Below are 18,552 nucleotides of genomic sequence, written 5' to 3'. Positions count from 1 at the left end.
TGCTGTTGGGAGAAAGCTGAGGTCAAAATAGGGAGAAAGGGATAAGCCTCAACCAGATGATAGAACGGGAACAACTGGTTAGGATTAAAGCAACTAGCATGCGCTCTTGGAACATGTTCATACTCCACCTGTTCTTACCGGCAAACAGTAGTTAACTGACACTTTGCTTTTACTATTACTGGAGAGGTTTTTGTGAAAGACACTCTGGAGCTGGAAAAACGTCACGACAGAGCACAATTTAATCACCTGTGACACACACGAGTGGATAGAATGGGAATGGCCTACCGCAGAGAACTATTGTGGGTATCTGAGAATCAGATCAAGAGGGATACACTGGTTGATAACTGATACACACACACACACACACACACACATACTTTGTTCTCACTGCTTTAATGTCTCCCTGGACTTGTAAGTTTTCACCTGGCCATGTGACTGGTGGGCTTCCCTTTGTCATCCTTTGCCTAGGGTTCTGAGCAGGGCAGGGACAGCAAAGGGGTGCTCAGTCGTCACCCTGCACAGCATGGAGCTTCCAGGAGTCCAGCCTGAGCTAGGAGAACGAGCTGTCCACAGCGTCTGGAAAAGAGGCTGATTTGGCCACTGCACTGTGGAGATCGACAGCAGCAAGCCTGGCCTAGGGTGGAGATCTCCCAGGCAAAGTCGGGGTCCTCCTGCTCCCTTTTCCAGTATCTCTTGGTCGGGGCTCGGCACAAAGCAGGCCCTCCATGATGGCTTGCTGAAATGAACCCACCTGTAATTATGGGTAGGAGACAGCAAAGTTGTTCAAAATATTGAAGAGTCCCTACCTACAGGAACACATCATGGGAGCAAACCTGGAACTCTAAATCTGCCCACTTGATATTCTCAAATTTTCTCATAACCTGTACTGGCAGAATTTATCTGAAACCCTTCAGAACACAGAGACCAAGGACACTTCTCCTACTTGCCATTTGTTAATGTTGATCAACGAATTCCCATCACAACTAACAGACGCCTTGTGAAATGTGCTTGGAAGACCCCCACCGACCCCCACTCATGTTCTGCACCTGCAGATTCAACTGCAGATGGAAAATATTCAGAAACAATTGCACCTGCCCTGAACACGAGCAGACTTGTTTTTCTTGTCATTATTCTTGAAACAATGCAGTGCAACAGCTCCATACACAACATTTACAAGAGTTAGGTCCTGTAAATGAGCTAAAGATGATGAGAAGGATAGAGGGAATTGCACAGGTTATATGAAAACAAGACACTATTCTACAAACGGGATTTGGGCATCAGCATATTTCGGTATCCACAAGAAGTTCTGGGGGAAATCCCCTGTGGACACTGAGTCTGTAGACTGTGCTGACCTGTTCAGGGCAGATGTGGCCCCGCCTCTTCTTCACTCCCACTCCAGAGTCCCACCTCCCCAGAGTCCTCCTGCCACCTTCTGCTTCCCAGGGTTCAACCTGCTGGTTCTGCCACCAAAAATTAGCCTGCACCTGCTGCAGGTCAGTAACTTAGGGGCTGATAGTAGTCCAGGCATTGACCTTCAAGATAACATGCGGGTGGAGTGTCCCTTATCCAAAGCTTGGCACCAGAAGGATTTCAGATTTCAGGGTATTTGGGATTTGGAATACTGGCATGGACTTTACTGGTCTGAAAATCGGAAATCTGACACGCTCTCCGTGTCCAGGCAGGGATGCTCGGTCTGTACCGCCTTATTCCAGGCACTGCTGGCGGAAACAGCAACAACCCAGCCTATTTGTCTCACGCATAAACTTTGCAAAATACTCTTATATTTTAGATCAATGTCTCCTTTGGGAGATAAAGGGAGGCACCGTGGTTATTCACCCCTTACAGTTGGTCCTGAAAGGCACTCAGAGGTATGGAGATTGGTCAGATGCCACCCAGTTACTATAAGAGAAGCCAGGAGCTTGGCTGGCGCCGCGGCTCACTAGGCTAATCCTCCGCCTGCGGTGCCGGCACCCTGGGTTCTAGTCCTGGTTGGGGCGCCGGATTCTGTCCCGGTTGCCCCTCTTGCAGTCCAGCTCCCTGCTGTGGCCCGGGAGTGCCGTGGAGGATGGCCCAGGTGCTTGGGCCCTGCATCTGCATGGGAGACCAGGAGGAAGCACCTGGCTCCTGGCTTCAGATGGGCGCAGCGGCCATTTGGGGGTCTGTCAAAAAAAAATGTAAAGAGAGGCCAGGAGCTGAGCCGAGCCCTTGAGGCTGTGTCCCCCTTCTCTGCATTGCTGTTTGAGGCTCTGCCATCACGGTGGCAATCCCAGAGCCTTGGCGGGACCCCGAGGGAGGTGTGCCTGTTTCTGACAGCAGGAGCCTGTGTAGGCCAGGTGAGTAGGACTTGGAATTTAACCCTGTGCAAGTCAGAAAGCTCAGGATTTTTTGAGATCTGTTTTGAATACACGAGCAAAAGCACTCGTCCTGTGCCTGACTTCCGGCCAGCCCGTGGCAAACGCGAACACCACGCGGCGCACCCATCACCCGCGCTCTTCGCTGTGCTGCAGAAGCCAACACTGTTGTGGGGAGGAGGCTGCGCGCTGGGCTGAACGCAGAATGTGCTGTGCGTTGCAGGACTGGGCCAGGGCGTGCCTGTCGTGGCCCTCGTGGTGGAAGGCGGCCCTAATGTGGTCTCCGTGGTCTTGGAATACCTGCGCGAAGACCCTCCAGTCCCCGTGGTGGTCTGTGACGGCAGCGGACGAGCCTCGGACATTCTGTCCTTTGCACACAAGTACAGTGAAGAAGGAGGGTAGGAGTCCTGCACGGGCCCAGGGTGGGTTCGGAAGTGTCCCCTGGTTAGGCCGAGGGGAGAACCTGGAGCGATCCACTCAGGTGTAAACCCTGAGGGTCTGTGGGACCTGCGCCCCGTGTCCCCAGGGCAGTACCGGGCAGCTTCGTCCTTTCTGATGGAATTCTCTCCCCGGGGAGCAACGCTCTTCCCATTCCATTTTTCCCTGTAAGGTTGCGGTTCCGGGGATTAAGCCTGAACACAGTTGTATGACGGTCACTTTATTTCCTCTGCTGGGACACTTTCCAAATAGCAACGTTTCACATCGGAGATACGAAATGCACATCAAGATGTCTGGTTTATTCACGTATGGACTTAACCTGGGTTGTTTTGTTCTCTTGCTCGCGTCCGTTGAACAGGGTCATAAATGAGTCGCTCAGGGACCAGCTTCTAGTCACCATTCAGAAAACGTTTAATTACAGCAAGACCCAGTCGCATCAGCTGTTTGCAATTATCATGGAGTGCATGAAGAAGAAGGAACTCGTAAGTGCCTGAACTTATTCCCAAGCGAGCTCCACGGAGAGAATTATGTTTCCTTTTCTAATTCTGCCCATGTGTGTTTGATGGGGTTGTTCACATTTTAGATCGGCCTTTTCCAAGAGGCTAGTTGCAAATTCATGCCAGATTGGGGGTGGTGTCCCCGAGACGGAAGCAGAAGAATCCTGTGCAGGCGAGGGTCTCGGGGGCTTCCAGACTGGAGCGAATGTGCGGCGACATCACAGCGAGTCACACAGCTCAGCGCTGCATAGCTCTCATCAGATGGGCAGCCTCGGGGAAGAGGGACAGAGCCCTCCCTTCAGATGGGCTTACAAAGTTCTGGCATCTCACTTCCCTCACGCAGAAAGGAGTTCCGACTTTTCCTTGATTGTGTTGATACCGGGATAAGCACTCTTTGCACGTTTAAAATAGCATCTGCAAATTCTAAATTTACCAGTTTCCTACAAATACATCATTTTTTTAAAAAAAGATTTGTTTTATTTAATTGAAAGGCAGAGAGAGAGACAGACAGACAGACAGAGACAGAGATCTCCCACCTGCTGGTTTACTCCCCAAATGGTCACAATGGCTGAGGCTGGGCCAGGCTGAAGGAACTTCAGCTGGGTCTCACACGTGGGTGGCAGGGGGCCCGAGGACTTGGCCATCTTCTGCTGCTTTCTCTGGATCAGGAGAGCAGTGGGACCTGAACAAGGGCTCTGACACAGGATGCTGGCACCACAAGCAGCAGTTTGCAATGCCCAATACAGCCTATTTGGTCAGATACAATTTTATCAGCGCCCCTGGCAACTGAGATATCAGAGTGTAGGTACCGACTGGGCGTCCTCCTCTTGAGGGTGTAGGAGCTGATCAGTCACTAAGAGACACAAGTCCGCCTCTGCTCGTCTCTCACGAACACCCCAGTTCTCCCTCCTGTTTCCGCCTGTGCAGTAACTAACGCAGCCTTTCCTCACCGTGTTCCAGGTCACCGTGTTTAGAATGGGTTCGGAGGGCCAGCAAGACGTGGAGATGGCGATTTTAACAGCCCTGCTGAAAGGTGAGCTGGGGAAGGGGTCTCTCCTCTCCTCCCAGGGCCGGCCTGGCCTGGGGCTTGGCCTGGGACCCAGTCCTCTCCTACGAGGTCCGCATCTGTGGGTGACCACCCTGAGTCACCCAGGCCACGGTAGAAATGACAAAGCCAGGCCTGGGTGCCTTGGGGGCAGGGGTCTGTGGCTGCCCCTGGGCTGGCTGGGCTGCAATTGGAGCCGTTTCCATCTGTACGTGTCCCCCTGAGGGCTTCTGTTCCCAGACTGTAAGCAAGGAATGGTTTCTCATTGGCAGTCCTGCAGGGCTCTGTCTAACGTCTCCATCCCACCTCTAGTGACGGCTGCTGCCTGGTGCTCAGGAGATGAGGTCTGCTCCAGGACCCACATTTCTCCCCGCCTCTCAGCTGCATGGGAGCCACGAGGAGGACAGAGGAAAGGAACTGGGGCCGGGGGTCACCATGGGGCCAGCTGACTGGCTGTGCTGCGCTGGTCCCCCTGCAGGCCAGGGGCTATCGGGATGGGCAGCCCAGAGCTGGGCGGTCCCAGGGGTCCTGCCTTTGCAGACAAAGTCCCAAATCACTGGGTTCTTCCTGTCTGTTGTACAGAGCTGGCAGAGCAATAGGCGGCCTCCACCTTCCTCCCAGAGGAAAATTCTTTGAGAATTTGTAGTTCTTAGGGCAAGAAGAGAGGCAGCCATGCTTAGTTCCAGACCGGCGCTGAGCTAGCCTGGGGGAGGCCCGTGCTCACCTCCCCGAGGCTCGCTGCCGGGCCGGCCTTCCCAGTGAAAAGTCACTTTTCTTTTTTGCCCTTTCAGGAACGAACGCTTCGGCTCCAGATCAGCTGAGCCTGGCCCTGGCCTGGAACCGTGTGGACATCGCCCGGAGCCAGATCTTTGTCTTTGGGCCCCACTGGCCGGTGAAGCAACGTTGTTCTGTTGTTCAATTCCTATCGTTGGTCGGGAGTTTGCTGATCTCTTAGTCCGTTTCCCCCGTGACATGGATCTCAGGAGATGAGCTGGGGTTGCTGAGATCCACTGGACAACCTTTAGGATTAGTGGGAGACCCAGCAAGAAGTGAGCGCTAGGAGCATTAATTTCATACCTGTGTCAGTCCTCGTGAAGAAATTAGCCACTGAATGCTTTAACCTGGCTGGTGAAGGGGGCGCGTATCCTTTAAGCAAGCTAGAAAACAGCTCATTAAAGCTAAATACAGTGCTTCCGCTGTATTTGCTGTTTCAAACTACGTTCCCTGAAACCCTGGAGGCCTAGAGAGCAGTGTGTGTGTGTGTGTGAGAGAGAGAGAGAGATGTGGTTTCGTGTATTGTGTGTCGTGTGTCTGTATACAGTATGGATGTGGGGGTAGTGTATGTGCAATGCGTGATGATGTATGTGGATCAGTAAATGTGTCTGGGGGGTGGCATGTACTCTGAATGTAGCATTTAACATGTATGAGTGTAATGTGACAGGGAATGTGGGGGGGTAAGTGATGTGTATGTTGTATGTGGCTGTAGGTGTCAGTGTGCGTGTGTCTTAGTCAAGTATTTGGGTACTATAATGAAATACCTAAGGTAGGCTACTTAATAAAGAAAAGAGGTATATTTTGGTTTGGAGTTCTGGTCCAAAATCCAGGGCCAGCCACTGGTAAGGGCCTTCGTGCTGGCGGCATCCCCAGGCAGTGCCGGGTATCACAGGGCAAGAGCCTGGAGAGCATGTGTGTGTCTTCTGGTCTTGCTCTCCCCTTGGCTACCAGGATTCATGGGCTCCACCCTGACGGTCTCATCTATTCCTGATCACATTCCAAGGTCTCCCCTCTCAAGGCCAGGCGAAGCTTCCAACCTCTGATTGACTTACAATAGAGCTTAGGCCACCCAAACCATATCCAGACCATAGCAGTGTGTGATAGGTGGTAGTGTTAGGTGTGAGCGTGGATCACAGAGCGAGTGTGTGTGTGTGTGTGTGTGCAGCTGTGTGCTGTGGTATGGGAAGAATATGGTGTGAGTGTGCAGATTCCTGTACGCAGCTGGGGAGGGGGCGGGGAACAGAGTGTGCGTGAGGACACAGACGAGGGTGCTTCAGAAAGGTTTTCATAACATACATGTCCGTGAACTGTCTCTGCACACATTTCAGAATTGTTCTACCAAAATAAACGTGTCTCTTCATTCCATTTTCTGCAAACTCTTTGAAGCCCCCTCCTGGCTTCCTACCTCTTCGGTTAAGGGGCTGTCCTTTGATCGGAATAACTTGGTGTTTGGGAAAAGGCTGTGGTGGGCTGGGGGTGGGGGACGTAATCCAGAGGGTCCAGGGTGTTTTTTTTTTTTTTAAAGATTCATTTATTCATTTGAAATGACAGAGTTACAGAGAGGCAGAGGCAGAGAGAGAGAGAGATCTTCCATCCACGGGTTCACTCCCCAGATGGTCACAACAGCCGGAAGTGTTCCCATCCAAAGCCAGGAGCCAGGAGCTTCCTCCAGGTCTCCCAGACAGGTGCAGGTACCCAAGGACTTGTGCCATCTTCCATGCTTTCCCAGGCCCTAGCTCAGAGCCGGATCGGAAGTGGAGCAGCCTAGACTTGAACCATCGTCCATATGGGATGCCGGAACTGCAGGCGGTGGCTTCACCCAATACGTCACAGCGCTGGCACCCCCACTCCCAATGCCAGGTTGGGTTTTGAAAACCTTATGTCTTGGGCCAGTGCTGTGATGTAGTGGGTAAGACTGATGCCTACGGTGCCGGCATCCCATGTGGGCACTGGGCCGGTTCATGTCCCGGCTGCTCCACTTCTCTGCTGTGACCTGGGAAAGCAGTAGAAGATGGCCCAAGTGCTTGGGCCCCTGCACCCACGTGGGAGACCTGAGGAAGCTCCTGGCTCCTGGCTTCAGATTGGCCGGCTCTGGCCATTGCGGCCATTTGGGGAGTGAACCAGCAGATGGAAGACCTCTTTTTCTGCCTCTCTGTAACTCTGCCTTTCAAATGAATAAATTAATCTTAAAAAAAAAAAAAAGAAAAGAAAACCCTATTTCTCAAAGCATTTCATTTGTTAAGACAATGTGTAGCAAATGAGTGTGATGAGTTTATAGAAGATGAGAACATTAAGGGAATAAAACATTGAGGGGATATTTGTATGTTTTCTTATTAAATTAATAAGATCAGGAAAAAATAATATAAGACTTTAAATGTTTTAACTGCCTCTTTGTTCTTTTGAGCTTTCCCCTCTTGGTAAAAGAATTCGGAACAAAATACATCACTTTAACATGGCTGTGAGGCAGAATGCAGTGTCAGAACTTCTAGAAGTTTCCAGAATGATGACAAGGAAGGGCTTGCTATTGAGAAGTCTTGAGGCTTCCACTCAGGAAGAACGACTCTCAGGCTCCTTGTCTGTTCTTTTATGAGGGAGGGGTAGTTTTCCTGGGAAAGCATGGCGATGTCACACAGAGCATTTAGCCCAGAGAACCAGACACGACACCAGGGCTTAACACGACACCTGCACCCCATATGCCTGTTTAAAAAGCAATAAGTAACTTGTAGAAAATCCAGGCAAGCAAAAAGGAGGCTACCATAGAAAAACTCAGCAGTGCTGGGTGTGTTTCATAATTTCAGTTTTCCGATCACTGGGCATTAAATATTCCTTTAACCACCTTTTAATGTTGCTTAGTATTTTTTGCTTTCTGTTTTTCAGTTAACACATACATATGGCGTTTAAAAATCAAACAATAAAGACCATAAACAGCCCAGCAGAAGCCCCCAGCCCACCTCCCAAAGTGTTTAGTTGTCTTTATGTTTGATCTCCTGGTTGTTGCCTCCCAACATGGACCTTTTCCTTATTAATCACTTAGAAATTATCAGTTGGGTATACAAGGGAGCGGTTCACTTGCGCTGCTTTCTTTTCCACCGCCCCATCCGGGTTTGACAGTTGCCTGCTGAATTCTTCCACCGTCATCTCACCGATGGTAGAGACCCCACTGAGCCATCCGCCTGTTTCATCAGCTTCAGTCTCTCGTGTTGAGCGGACTCACTCTCTACTTCTCCTTCTCACTCGCTTTACACCGTCAGCCTTCCTAATTCAATTAGCCTCATCTTTGACATGTAAAGAATGAGACGTAACACTTATGTATCATTCTTTAGCCATTATTAAGTTCTATAATCACCACGAAGTTTTCATACTTGGTCTCTGTTGAGTCTGCAGATGGAGAAACCAGATTTTGTGTTGTCGTGACTACACAGGGACTGTTTGCTGCTGAGCCTCACAGTGGACTTGAACTAAAAGACAAGGAAGGAGTCCCTGGGTCACTCACCTGCCACACAAAGGAGAAGCCAACAAGCACCAAGGCTCTTCTGGTGCACCAGTTGTCCAAACTATGCGACATTTTCATTTCATTCCCATTTGGATCATGATTTCTCTGCATAGAGAGATGTCAGCTTTTCTTTGCATTTGTAATCAATTCTCTTCTTCCTAATATTTGCCCGCATATCATCAAGACGTGCGTACTCTTAATCGTTACTATCCCGTTCCGGCTTGCAGAACCTTTTAAAGCCCTGTGACTTATGCTCCTGTCCACCTCGGTGCTCTCAAAGCCCACTGCATCACTATCCGCTTCAAACGTGTCGCCAACACGTTTCTCCCCTCCCTGGAAGGACTGCCCAGGAATTCCCACTTAGGAATGGGGGTGCTCCCTGAACAGCTCTGCCCTGCCCTGCGCAGACTGGAGCAGGCTGGTCGCTCTGGTTCTTCCCCTTCTTAGCAGAGATTTCTCCCAGCTTCTCCTGGGAGTGAGGCCCAGGAATGTGACTGCTTGCTCTACACCCGCCCACTGTGGTGGGGGCCTGCAGCGCAGGGGAGTGGGCAGTGCAGTGGGGGCCTGCAGCGCAGGGGAGTGTGGGCAGTGCAGTGGAGGCCTGCAGCACAGGGTGTGTGGGCAGTGCGGTGGGGGCCTGCAGCGCAGGGGAGTGGGACCAGTGTGGTGGGGACCTGCAGCACAGGGAGTGGGAGCAGTGTGGTGGGGGCCTGCAGCACAGGGAGCAGGAGCAGTGTGGTGGGGGCCTGCAGCACAGGGAGTGTGGGCAGTGTGGTGGGGGCCTGCAGTGCAGGGGAGTGGGCAGTGCAGTGGGGGCCTGCAGCGCAGGGGAGTGGGAGCAGTGTGGTGGGGGCCTGCAGTGCAGGGAGCAGGAGCAGTGCGGTGGGGGCCTGCAGCGCAGGGGAGCGGGAGCAGTGTGGTGGGTGCCTGCAGTGCAGGGGAGTGGGCAGTGTGGTGGGGGCCTGCAGCACAGGGAGCAGGAGCAGTGCAGTGGGGTGCCTGCAGTGAAGGGAGTGGGGCAGTGCAGTGGGGGCCTGCAGCACAGGGGAGTGGGAGCAGTGTGGTGGGGGCCTGCAGTGCAGGGAGCAGGAGCAGTACGGTGGGGGCCTGCAGTGCAGGGGAGTGGGCAGTGTAGTGGGGGCCTGCAGCGCAGGGGAGTGGGAGCAGTGCAGTGGGGGCCTGCAGCACAGGGGAGTGGGAGCAGTGCAGTGGGGGCCTGCAGCGCAGGGGAGCGGGAGCAGTGTGGTGGGGGCCTGCAGTGCAGGGAGCAGGAGCAGTACGGTGGGGGCCTGCAGTGCAGGGGAGTGGGCAGTGTAGTGGGGGCCTGCAGCGCAGGGGAGTGGGAGCAGTGCAGTGGGGGCCTGCAGCGCAGGGGAGTGTGGGCAGTGTGGTGGGGACCTGCAGCACAGGGAGCAGGAGCAGTGTGGTGGGGGCCTGCAGCACAGGGGAGTGGGAGCAGTGTGGTGGGGGCCTGCAGCACAGGGGAGTGGGACCAGTGTGGTGGGGACCTGCAGCGCAGGGAGCAGGAGCAGTGTGGTGGGGGCCTGCAGCGCAGGGGAGTGGGAGCAGTGCAGTGGGGGCCTGCAGCGCAGGGAGTGTGGGCAGTGCAGTGGGGGCCTGCAGTGCAGGGAGCGGGAGCAGTACAGTGGGGGCCTGCAGCGCAGGGGAGTGGGAGCAGTACAGTGGGGGCCTGCAGCGCAGGGGAGTGGGAGCAGTGTGGTGGGGGCCTGCAGTGCAGGGGAGCGGGAGCAGTGCGGTGGGGGCCTGCAGTGCAGGGGAGTGGGCAGTGTGGTAGGGGCCTGCAGTGCAGGGGAGTGGGAGCAGTGTGGTGGGGGCCTGCAGCGCAGGGGAGTGGGAGCAGTGCAGTGGGGGCCTGCAGCGCAGGGAGTGGAGCAGTGTGGTGGGGGCCTGCAGCGCAGGGGAGTGGGAGCAGTGCAGTGGGGGCCTGCAGCGCAGGGAGTGGGAGCAGTGTGGTGGGGACCTGCAGCGCAGGGAGTGGGAGCAGTGTGGTGGGGGCCTGCAGTGCAGGGAGTGTGGGCAGTGTGGTGGGGGCCTGCAGTGCAGGGGAGTGGGAGCAGTGTGGTGGGGGCCTGCAGTGCAGGGAGTGGAGCAGTGTGGTGGGGGCCTGCAGTGCAGGGAGTGGGAGCAGTGTGGTGGGGGCCTGCAGCGCAGGGAGAGTGGGCAGTGCTGTGGGGGCCTGCAGTGCAGGGGAGTGGGAGCAGTGTGGTGGGGGCCTGCAGCGCAGGGAGTGTGGGCAGTGTGGTGGGGGCCTGCAGTGCAGGGGAGTGGGAGCAGTGTGGTGGGGGCCTGCAGTGCAGGGAGTGGGAGCAGTGTGGTGGGGGCCTGCAGCGCAGGGTAGTGGGAGCAGTGCGGTGGGGGCCTGCAGCACAGGGGAGTGGGAGCAGTGTGGTGGGGGCCTGCAGTGCAGGGGAGTGAGCAGTGTGGTGGGGGCCTGCAGCGCAGGGGAGTGGGGCAGTGTGGTGGGGGCCTGCAGCACAGGGTAGTGGGAGCAGTGCGGTGTTTCCACTCAGAGGAGCCTGACTGAGGGAGAGGCCCAGTCACCAGCAGCAAACCCCTGCTCAGCCTCTGCAGGCAGCCGCGCGCCCAGTGAGGGGGATGGAACAGTCCCGGGCAGCGCTGGCCCACGGTCCTCCCGTGCTGAGGGGAGGCTTTATGCCGGGGCCCAACAGCTCTCAGTGGGAGTGCGGGGCATTTTGCAAAGCTCAACCACCTGGTGCCGTAATTCTCGTCACCACCAACTGGTTCTGTGACAGTAGCAAGAGCTTTCTTCTTTTTCAGTGCTGGATTTGGGAGCCGAGCACTTCTTGTTCAGGGTCTTCCCGGAACGCATGGCCGACCGGGAGCACCTGCCAGTCCCTCTCAGGGGCTCAGCTGCCCTGGGGCTTCCCCTTCTTGGCCTCTCCGTCCTTGAACTTCCTCTTTCTGAGTGTGCTGCTGGCGTCCTCGGCTTTCACGGCCGGAGATTCCTTCTGAGTGTCCAGCTCTGGAGCTGGATTTTTTTCACCCGCCATCTGCAAGATAGGAAAAAAGCAAACTACATTTTCAACTTTTCCATTAAAAAAAAGAAAGACAGAAAGGAGGACTCCATTCTGGAGAGCTATGGTACGGCATGGTGACTGTAATTCACCCTTGAAACTGCTGAGGCAGTAGATTCTGTTTGCAACACAAACCTGGCAAGTATATGAGGCAATGTGTGTTGCGAATTGGTTTGTGATTTATATTAAAACATCACATGATACCATAAACATGCAATTTATCATGTGTCCACTAAAACAAGTAAATATAAATAAATAAAGCTGCCCCAATAAAAACCCCTCGTTAAAACATGCTTCTAAACATCACAACAGAGAGAGATGAGGTGTTTGATATATACAAGTAACAAGGTAATTTAGTTTTGTGGAATCGTATGAACTTAAACTAGCAATTTTTGAAAGAACAAAAACCTAAACTCAGTCTGAGAGTCCAAGACCGCTGGTTACTTTGCAGACAAAATCTGTGAACACAGGCTGCCCTCACTGAGATTTTAGAACAGAAAGAACTGTCTGCCGATGCTTCAGAACAAGGATTACTCATTTGGCTCTCGTCTGAGAAGACAGGGTACACACCGCTGGTAGAACTGTGAATCCGACTCCGGGCCCCAAGGCGGATACTGGTGACGCTGCCTGGTGTTTGGTAGCTGTTGGTGAGGCCCGGCAGGTGTTGATGTTGGTGAGGCCTGGTGTTTGGTAGCTGTTGGTGAGGCCTGGCAGGTGTTGATGTTGGGAAGGCCTGGTAGGTGTTGGTGTTGGTGAGGCCTGGCAGGTGTTGATTTTGGTGAGGGCTGGTGTTTGGTAGCTGTTGTTGGTGAGATCTGGTGTTTGGTAGCTGTTGGTGAGGCCTGGCAGGTGTTGGTGTTGGTGAGGCCTGGTAGGTGTTGGTGTTGGTGAGGCCTGGCAGGTAGGTGTTGATGTTGGTGAGGCCTGGTGTTTGGTAGATGTTGTTGGTGAGGTCTGGTGTTTGGTAGCTGTTGGTGAGGCCTGGCAGGTGTTGGTGTTGGTGAGGCCTGGTGTTTGGTAGCTGTTGTTGGTGACACCTGGTGTCCGGCAGATGTCACTGATATCTCATGTCTAGTAGATGTCACTGATGGTGCCTGGTGTTTGGCAGGTGCCTGCGAGATGCCTGCCATTTGGTAGACGTTGTGACAACGCCGGATATCTGGATGCTACATTGTCGTTACCCTCACATGTTCAGGTGCAAGAATATTACTTCATCGACCTTCCAAGCCCTGAAACAACTCAAATTTCTTTCATTTTTATAGTTTGGGAATATATTGACACCCCAAGAAGTTGGGTGATTTTTCCCAAGTTTACTCAGCACACTTTTTTTTTTTTTTTTTTTTTTTTGGATTGGCAGAGTGGACAATGAGAGAGAGAGACAGAGAGAAAGGTCTTCCTTTGCCGTTGGTTCACCCCCCAATGCCCACTGTGGCCAGTGCGCTCCGAAGCCAGGAGCCAGGTGCTTCTCCTGGTCTCCCATGTGGGTGCAGGGCCCAAGTACTTGGGCCATCCTCCACTGCACTCCCGGGCCACAGCAGAGAGCTGGCCTGGAAGAGGGGCAACCGGGACAGAATCTGGTGCCCCGACCGGGACTAGAACCTGGTGTGCTGGCGCCACAGGCAGAGGATCAGCCTAGTGAGCCACGGTGCCAGCCACTCAGCACACTTTTAAATAGCACATAGTTAAAAGAAAAAGCCTCAAATCAAGTGAAACACCTGGCAATCCAGGTTGTCCTATAGTTGTAGGGGGAGCCGCTCTTGGGCCAGGTAGACCCAAGAGGGAGGCATTTGCTAGATTTGGTCACATCGGTCAGACAAGATTTTTAAAATTCCAAAGTGTCCCCCAATCTTGCTTTCCTCTCAGCACTAAACCAAAGCCATGAGCACCCAACCTCTCTCCAGGCTATCACATGTCTCTTACACTCTGAGATTCCTCTAGAACATTCATGTTCACGTTATTTTAGTAGGAAGAGCCCCTCACACAACTGGCATCTAACGCAGAGCTTCAACATATGAAGCTAATGAGAAACAGTCGTGTCACCCACCCCGCCTCCTGCCTGCCACCTCCCTCCACGCAGGTCCTGGAGCCTGGCCCAGCACCCAGGGCTCTGCTGGCCCGGGCTGAAAGCCCTTGCTCCAGAAGGCCGCCAGCGCACTCAGAACCCCGGGCATGACCAGGAGGCCAAGCAGACCTGGGCTCTGCACCCAGAAGTCCCTTGCCAAGCCCAGTCGCACCGCTTCCACTTTTCACTCTCAACAGCAAACACAGAGGCCCCAAAAGCAGAGCGCTCCTGCGGCCTTGCATTGGCCCAGCAGTAGTAGTGGAGTCACTCTCTCCTTTACCCTCTTGAAACAGGTCAGACTTCTAGACATCCATGTTTCCACTCATTCATTCACTTAACAGGCGTCAGCCAATGGCTTCCTGTGTTGCCAGGCCCTCGTTCCAGCTGCCAGGGACACAGTGGGTAATCAGGCAGTCTTGCTGCACCCTTAGGGGACTCTCTGTGTGGCATGGGGGTGGACAAGGATGGGGATTGGACAGGAAGAGAGAGGCACACACAAACACATAAATGAACGCTGGATTACAAATAGTAGGAGAAGGTATTGGGCACTGCCCTTAAACCACTGCTTAGGACACCAGCATCCCACATCAGCACACTGGGTTTGATAGCAGTGCTGCTCGGGATTCCAGCTTCCTGCCAGTGCTCATCCTGGGAGGGAGCAGGTGATGGCTCAAGTGCCTGAGCCCCTGCCGCCCAAATGGAAGACCTGGATTTGAGTTCCTGACTCCCAGGCACTTGGGAACTGAACCAGGGGATGAGATTCTCTCTCTCTCTCTCTCTCTCTCTCTCTCTAACAAATAAATGAAATCTTTAGAAAACCAAATGGTAGCAAGGGCTAAGAAGGACGATGCACCTTGCCGTGCGAGTGAGTGTAGCAGGAGCGGGAGACTCATTCACTAGGCACCAGGGGAGACTTCTCTGACCACTGGAATGAACGCTGAGAGCAGAAAGGAGGTAGATGGTAGCTGGTGAAAAATGAGAGGCCAGTACTGCCCATGCCAGGGAGGAGGGGCAGGAGAAGTATCTGAATATTTTCAAATAATTAAAGGAAAAAAAAATGGCCAGTGCGGTTGGAAAGCAGAGTGAGGAGAAGGTGAGTCAGGAGAGGCTGCAAGGTGGCCAGGAGCTGTGCGCTGCGGAGGCCTGCAGATCCAGGCAGGACCAAGAGCTTAGGGGTCCGCTCAGGGAAGAAATGTTTATCATGTTGCACAGTTTGCAGGAGTTGGGAGTCTGGCAGCAGCTTAGCTGTGTAGCTCTATTCAGAGGCTCTGGTGTGATTGTGGTTGAGCTGGGGCTGAGGTCTTGACGGGGGCTGCAGGGCCCTCTTCCCGATGGCTCGCCCTGTGGTGGGCAGGGGGATGTCGGCTGTGGGCTGCAGGCCTCAGCTCCTCCCCATGGAGACTCTCCAAAGTGCAGCCTGAGTGTCGTCACAGCACGGGCTGACAGCTTGGGGGTTTCCTTCTGGTCTTTCCTCCCGGGTCCTCCATCAGTTGTGTCAATCTCTTCTTTGTCTGCTTACCCCCCCACCCCCCCCAGTCTTTCTATTGTGGTAAAATACAGGTAAAATTTGCCACTTTAAGTGTATACCTCATTGGCATCCAGTACGTCCACCTTATTGTGCAACCATCATCACCATCCACCTCCACAACTTTTGATCTTGCAAATCCAAAACCGCATCTTCGGATATTCGGATTATCCCTGCGGCAGCAGGTGTCCTATGCAGCTTGTTTGGACTGACTAGCGATGTGCTGACCACATTTTCTTTGTCCATTCATCGACTGATGGAAATGTGGGCTGCTTCCAAGTTTACTGACTGTGAGTACTGCTGCCATAAACGCACGGATGTATAAATAGCTCTTCAGGAATCCACTGTCAATTATGTGTGGTATATACTTAGTTGCGGAATTACTGGATCATCTGGTAATTCTATTTCTAATGTCCTGAGGAACTGCCGTACCATTTTCCGAAACAGCTGCACGGCTTTGCAGTCCCACCCACGGCGCCCCGTGTTTCTAATTTCTCCAGTCTTGCTGACACTTGTCATTTTCTGAGGTTTTGATGACAGCCATCCTGACGGGTGTGAAGGGTAGCTCGAATGGCTCTCATTTGCATTGCCCCATAGCGATTTATGTTTAACATATTTTCATGTGGCTATTGGACATTTGGAGATCGTCTTCAGAGAAACGTCCTTTGCCTGATTTTGAATCCAGCTGGTTCTTTTTGTTCCTGAGTTTATACCCTGAATCCTTGTCGTCATAGGATCTGCAAATGTATCTTCCCATTCTGTGGGTGCCCTTACTTTGCTGATAGCATCTTTGTCGCACACAATTTATTAAATTTCATGAAGTCCAATTCATTTCCCCCTTTTTTGCCATATTTTTTGATATTACATTCTAGAATTGAATTTCCCAACCCAATATCATGGCACTTTTAACATTCAGTTATTTACTTTTATTTATTTGAAAGGCAAAAAGAAAGAGAGAGGAAGAAACAGAAAGACAGAGAGCTCTTCCGTGTGCAGGCTCATACCTGCTACAGTCAGGGTTGGCCAGGCCAAAGCCAGGAGCCTGGGACTCAGTCTGGGTTTCCTACGTGAATGGCAGGGACCCACGTCCTTGAGCCATCACCTGCCACCTCCCGGGGTGTGATTAGCAGGAAGCTGGAATCAGAACCAAAGCAAGAACTCAGTCCAAGGCACTGTAATATGGGACAAGGGCTTCCCAGGCAGCATTGTAACCACTGCACCAAGCGCCCAACTTCTGCGTGTTTTCTTCTAAGTGTTGTACACTTACACCACTTATGTTTAGGTTTTCTGTATCCATTTTGAGTTAGTGTTTGCATAGTGTGTAAGGTGAAGGTCCAACTTCATTGCTTTAGATTTGGGATCTGGCCTGCCCTGCTGTGCCATCTTCTCACTCGGGACCATGGTAGTCTTTCTGTATAAGACTTTTCAATCCACATCTCTGTTGCCCATGACCTACGCACATGCACACACCTCCGCTGATGTAATCTCTGCCCCGCCCCACTCAAGGATTTTAAACACAAGAGTCAGATGATGCCACACGTGTATTTGAACATCGATCTAGACTTGCTGTGTAAAAGGTGGGGGCCGTGGCAGATACACAGAGTCCTGTTAACAGGCTCCTGGAGTCATCAGATGAAAGATGACCCTGGGATTGGGGCAGAGGCAGAGGAAGGCGAGACTGGATAGAACTGAGCGATAACTGGTATGAAACATGACTGCATGTCTGGATGGATTAACCACGGGGGCAGCGGGGAGAGTGGGAGGTCAGCAATGACCCTCAGTCAGCTGGCTTGCACAGCTGGTAAGCTGTGGTGCCTCTTCCCTGGGATAAGGGCCCTGGAAGGGAAACAGGTGGGAGCAGAGGTCCTGAGTACAGCTTTGGACATGAACTTTGTAAAGGATCGTTGGAACACGCAAGTAGAGATGCCGAGAAGGCAATGGGGACTTTGGGGAGATAGGGGGACCAAAAGTAGAAAGGAGCAGTTATGTGCAAATAAATGGTGACCAGTGGTGTGGAGGCAATGAGCTCACAGAAGGAAAACAGAGTGGAAGGGAAGGGGCTAAGGACAAGGTCAGAGCACCTGGACCCTAAGAAGCAGTAGCCAGACAAGCCAGGGGAAAACCAGGAGCACGTGGTGCCGAGAAGCCGAGGGAAGAGGCTGGAGGAGGAGGCAGCGGAACCCGATGCACACAGAGGAGCGAGACGTGTCCATAGAAGGGCACCAGCACATCTTGGTGGTCAAAGCCGGAGATGGGGAAGAGACAGCAGAGCGGGCGGGAGAGAGGGCGGAGGAAGGGTCCAGGCACAGAACGCTCACCAGAAGGGTTTGGTGGGACAAGCTCTGGTGGGAGAGGACCCCGACCGAGGGGTCAAGGTTGTCCAAACCCATACATCCCCGGGTGCTCCAGGGGCCTGGGAGAAAGGCCCAGAGCACAGTTCCGCTTCTACCCTGCTCTCTGCTCTCTGGGGCAGCGCATACTCTGCGGGTGACGCCACCAGTCTGCCCCACGACAGCTTCTTGCTGGCTGCCAAGTTCCAGTTCCTGCTTAAACCCAAGCAGGCACCTGCCCAATCTTCCGCGGTTCTCCACTTCACAACCGTTTCCTCCTACCGCTGGGTGCTTTTGAACTCAGCAGCCTTTCCTTTCTATAAAAACCTGGATCAATCAAAACACCCATCACTTTGAGTAGGAAAAGCCACTGCATCAGGCTAAGAGTGTACATGGGCATATAAGTGAGAGAGCTCCATGACGTCAGTGTCTTCTCCATAAGAGAACCAGGCCTGCCATGGGTACGTGTGTGTGTGCGTGTGTGCGCGTGCGGGTGCACATGCGCCTATGCACTCTATACTCATCTGTGAGCATGTGCGTGGGCAAGTGTAGACACTGGGTGGGTGTGCACTCATGTGTGTGTCTATGCACCGTATGCATATGCATGCATAGGAAGGTAGGAGCCAGCGTGCTAGCCTTGGCACAAGCGCCAGCCCTAATGCCTTGTCCCAATTCTGCTTGCTGTGAACCGCAGCCCCTGGGTAGCCTGGCACCCCCAACAGACAGCAAAGCCACAGAGAAGGAGAAGAAGCCACCCACGGCCACCACCAAGGGGAGAGGAAAAGGAAAAGGCAAGAAGAAGGGGAAAGGGAAAGAGGAAGCAGAGGAAGAAACGGACCCCCGGAAGCTGGAGCTGCTGAACTGGGTACGTGTGAGGGCTCTGCTTCTGTTCTGGGGATCCTGGAGACCATGGGTGGCGCCTTTGCTTCCGCCTAGAGGGGCAGTCCTTGCAGGAAGGGGCAGCGGTAGGGCACCGAGGGG

The 18,552-nt window shown here is 53.4% G+C and overlaps 1 protein-coding gene, 1 long non-coding RNA gene and 1 other non-coding gene across 14 annotated transcripts in view; 2 read left to right on the top strand and 1 right to left on the bottom strand.

Annotated features, from left to right (window-relative positions):
- The window catches only part of TRPM1 (transient receptor potential cation channel subfamily M member 1), a 128,107-nt gene that overhangs the window by 64,631 nt on the left and 44,924 nt on the right, over positions 1-18,552 (top strand). For all 8 annotated transcript variants that reach the window (XM_070053538.1, XM_070053537.1, XM_070053535.1 and 5 more), the window contains 5 exons: positions 2,575-2,749; positions 3,148-3,271; positions 4,247-4,319; positions 5,123-5,223; positions 18,266-18,436. In XM_070053538.1, the coding sequence (XP_069909639.1) occupies positions 2,575-2,749; positions 3,148-3,271; positions 4,247-4,319; positions 5,123-5,223; positions 18,266-18,436 (644 nt within the window). The remainder of the gene's footprint in view (positions 1-2,574; positions 2,750-3,147; positions 3,272-4,246; positions 4,320-5,122; positions 5,224-18,265; positions 18,437-18,552) is intronic.
- MIR211 (microRNA mir-211) lies at positions 445-502 on the top strand. The gene has a single exon (NR_162582.1). It is a non-coding gene; the product is annotated as a microRNA mir-211 (primary transcript).
- Positions 7,929-18,552, bottom strand: part of LOC103351284 (uncharacterized) — a 38,829-nt gene continuing 28,205 nt past the window's right edge. For 2 of the 5 annotated variants that reach the window (XR_011380563.1, XR_011380565.1), the window contains one exon: positions 16,153-16,375. This is a non-coding gene — a long non-coding RNA (uncharacterized lncRNA). Of the gene's footprint in view, positions 8,564-11,329; positions 11,631-16,152; positions 16,376-18,552 lie in introns of those variants that run through there. The other 3 variants (XR_007910356.2, XR_001795119.3, XR_011380564.1) reach the window with 3 other exon arrangements.

This window comes from Oryctolagus cuniculus, chromosome 12 (genome assembly GCF_964237555.1).
Source record: "Oryctolagus cuniculus chromosome 12, mOryCun1.1, whole genome shotgun sequence".
Lineage (NCBI taxonomy): Eukaryota > Metazoa > Chordata > Mammalia > Lagomorpha > Leporidae > Oryctolagus > Oryctolagus cuniculus.
The sequence above is the reverse complement of the archived record's forward strand: the minus strand, read 5'-3'. Positions and strand labels throughout refer to the sequence as shown.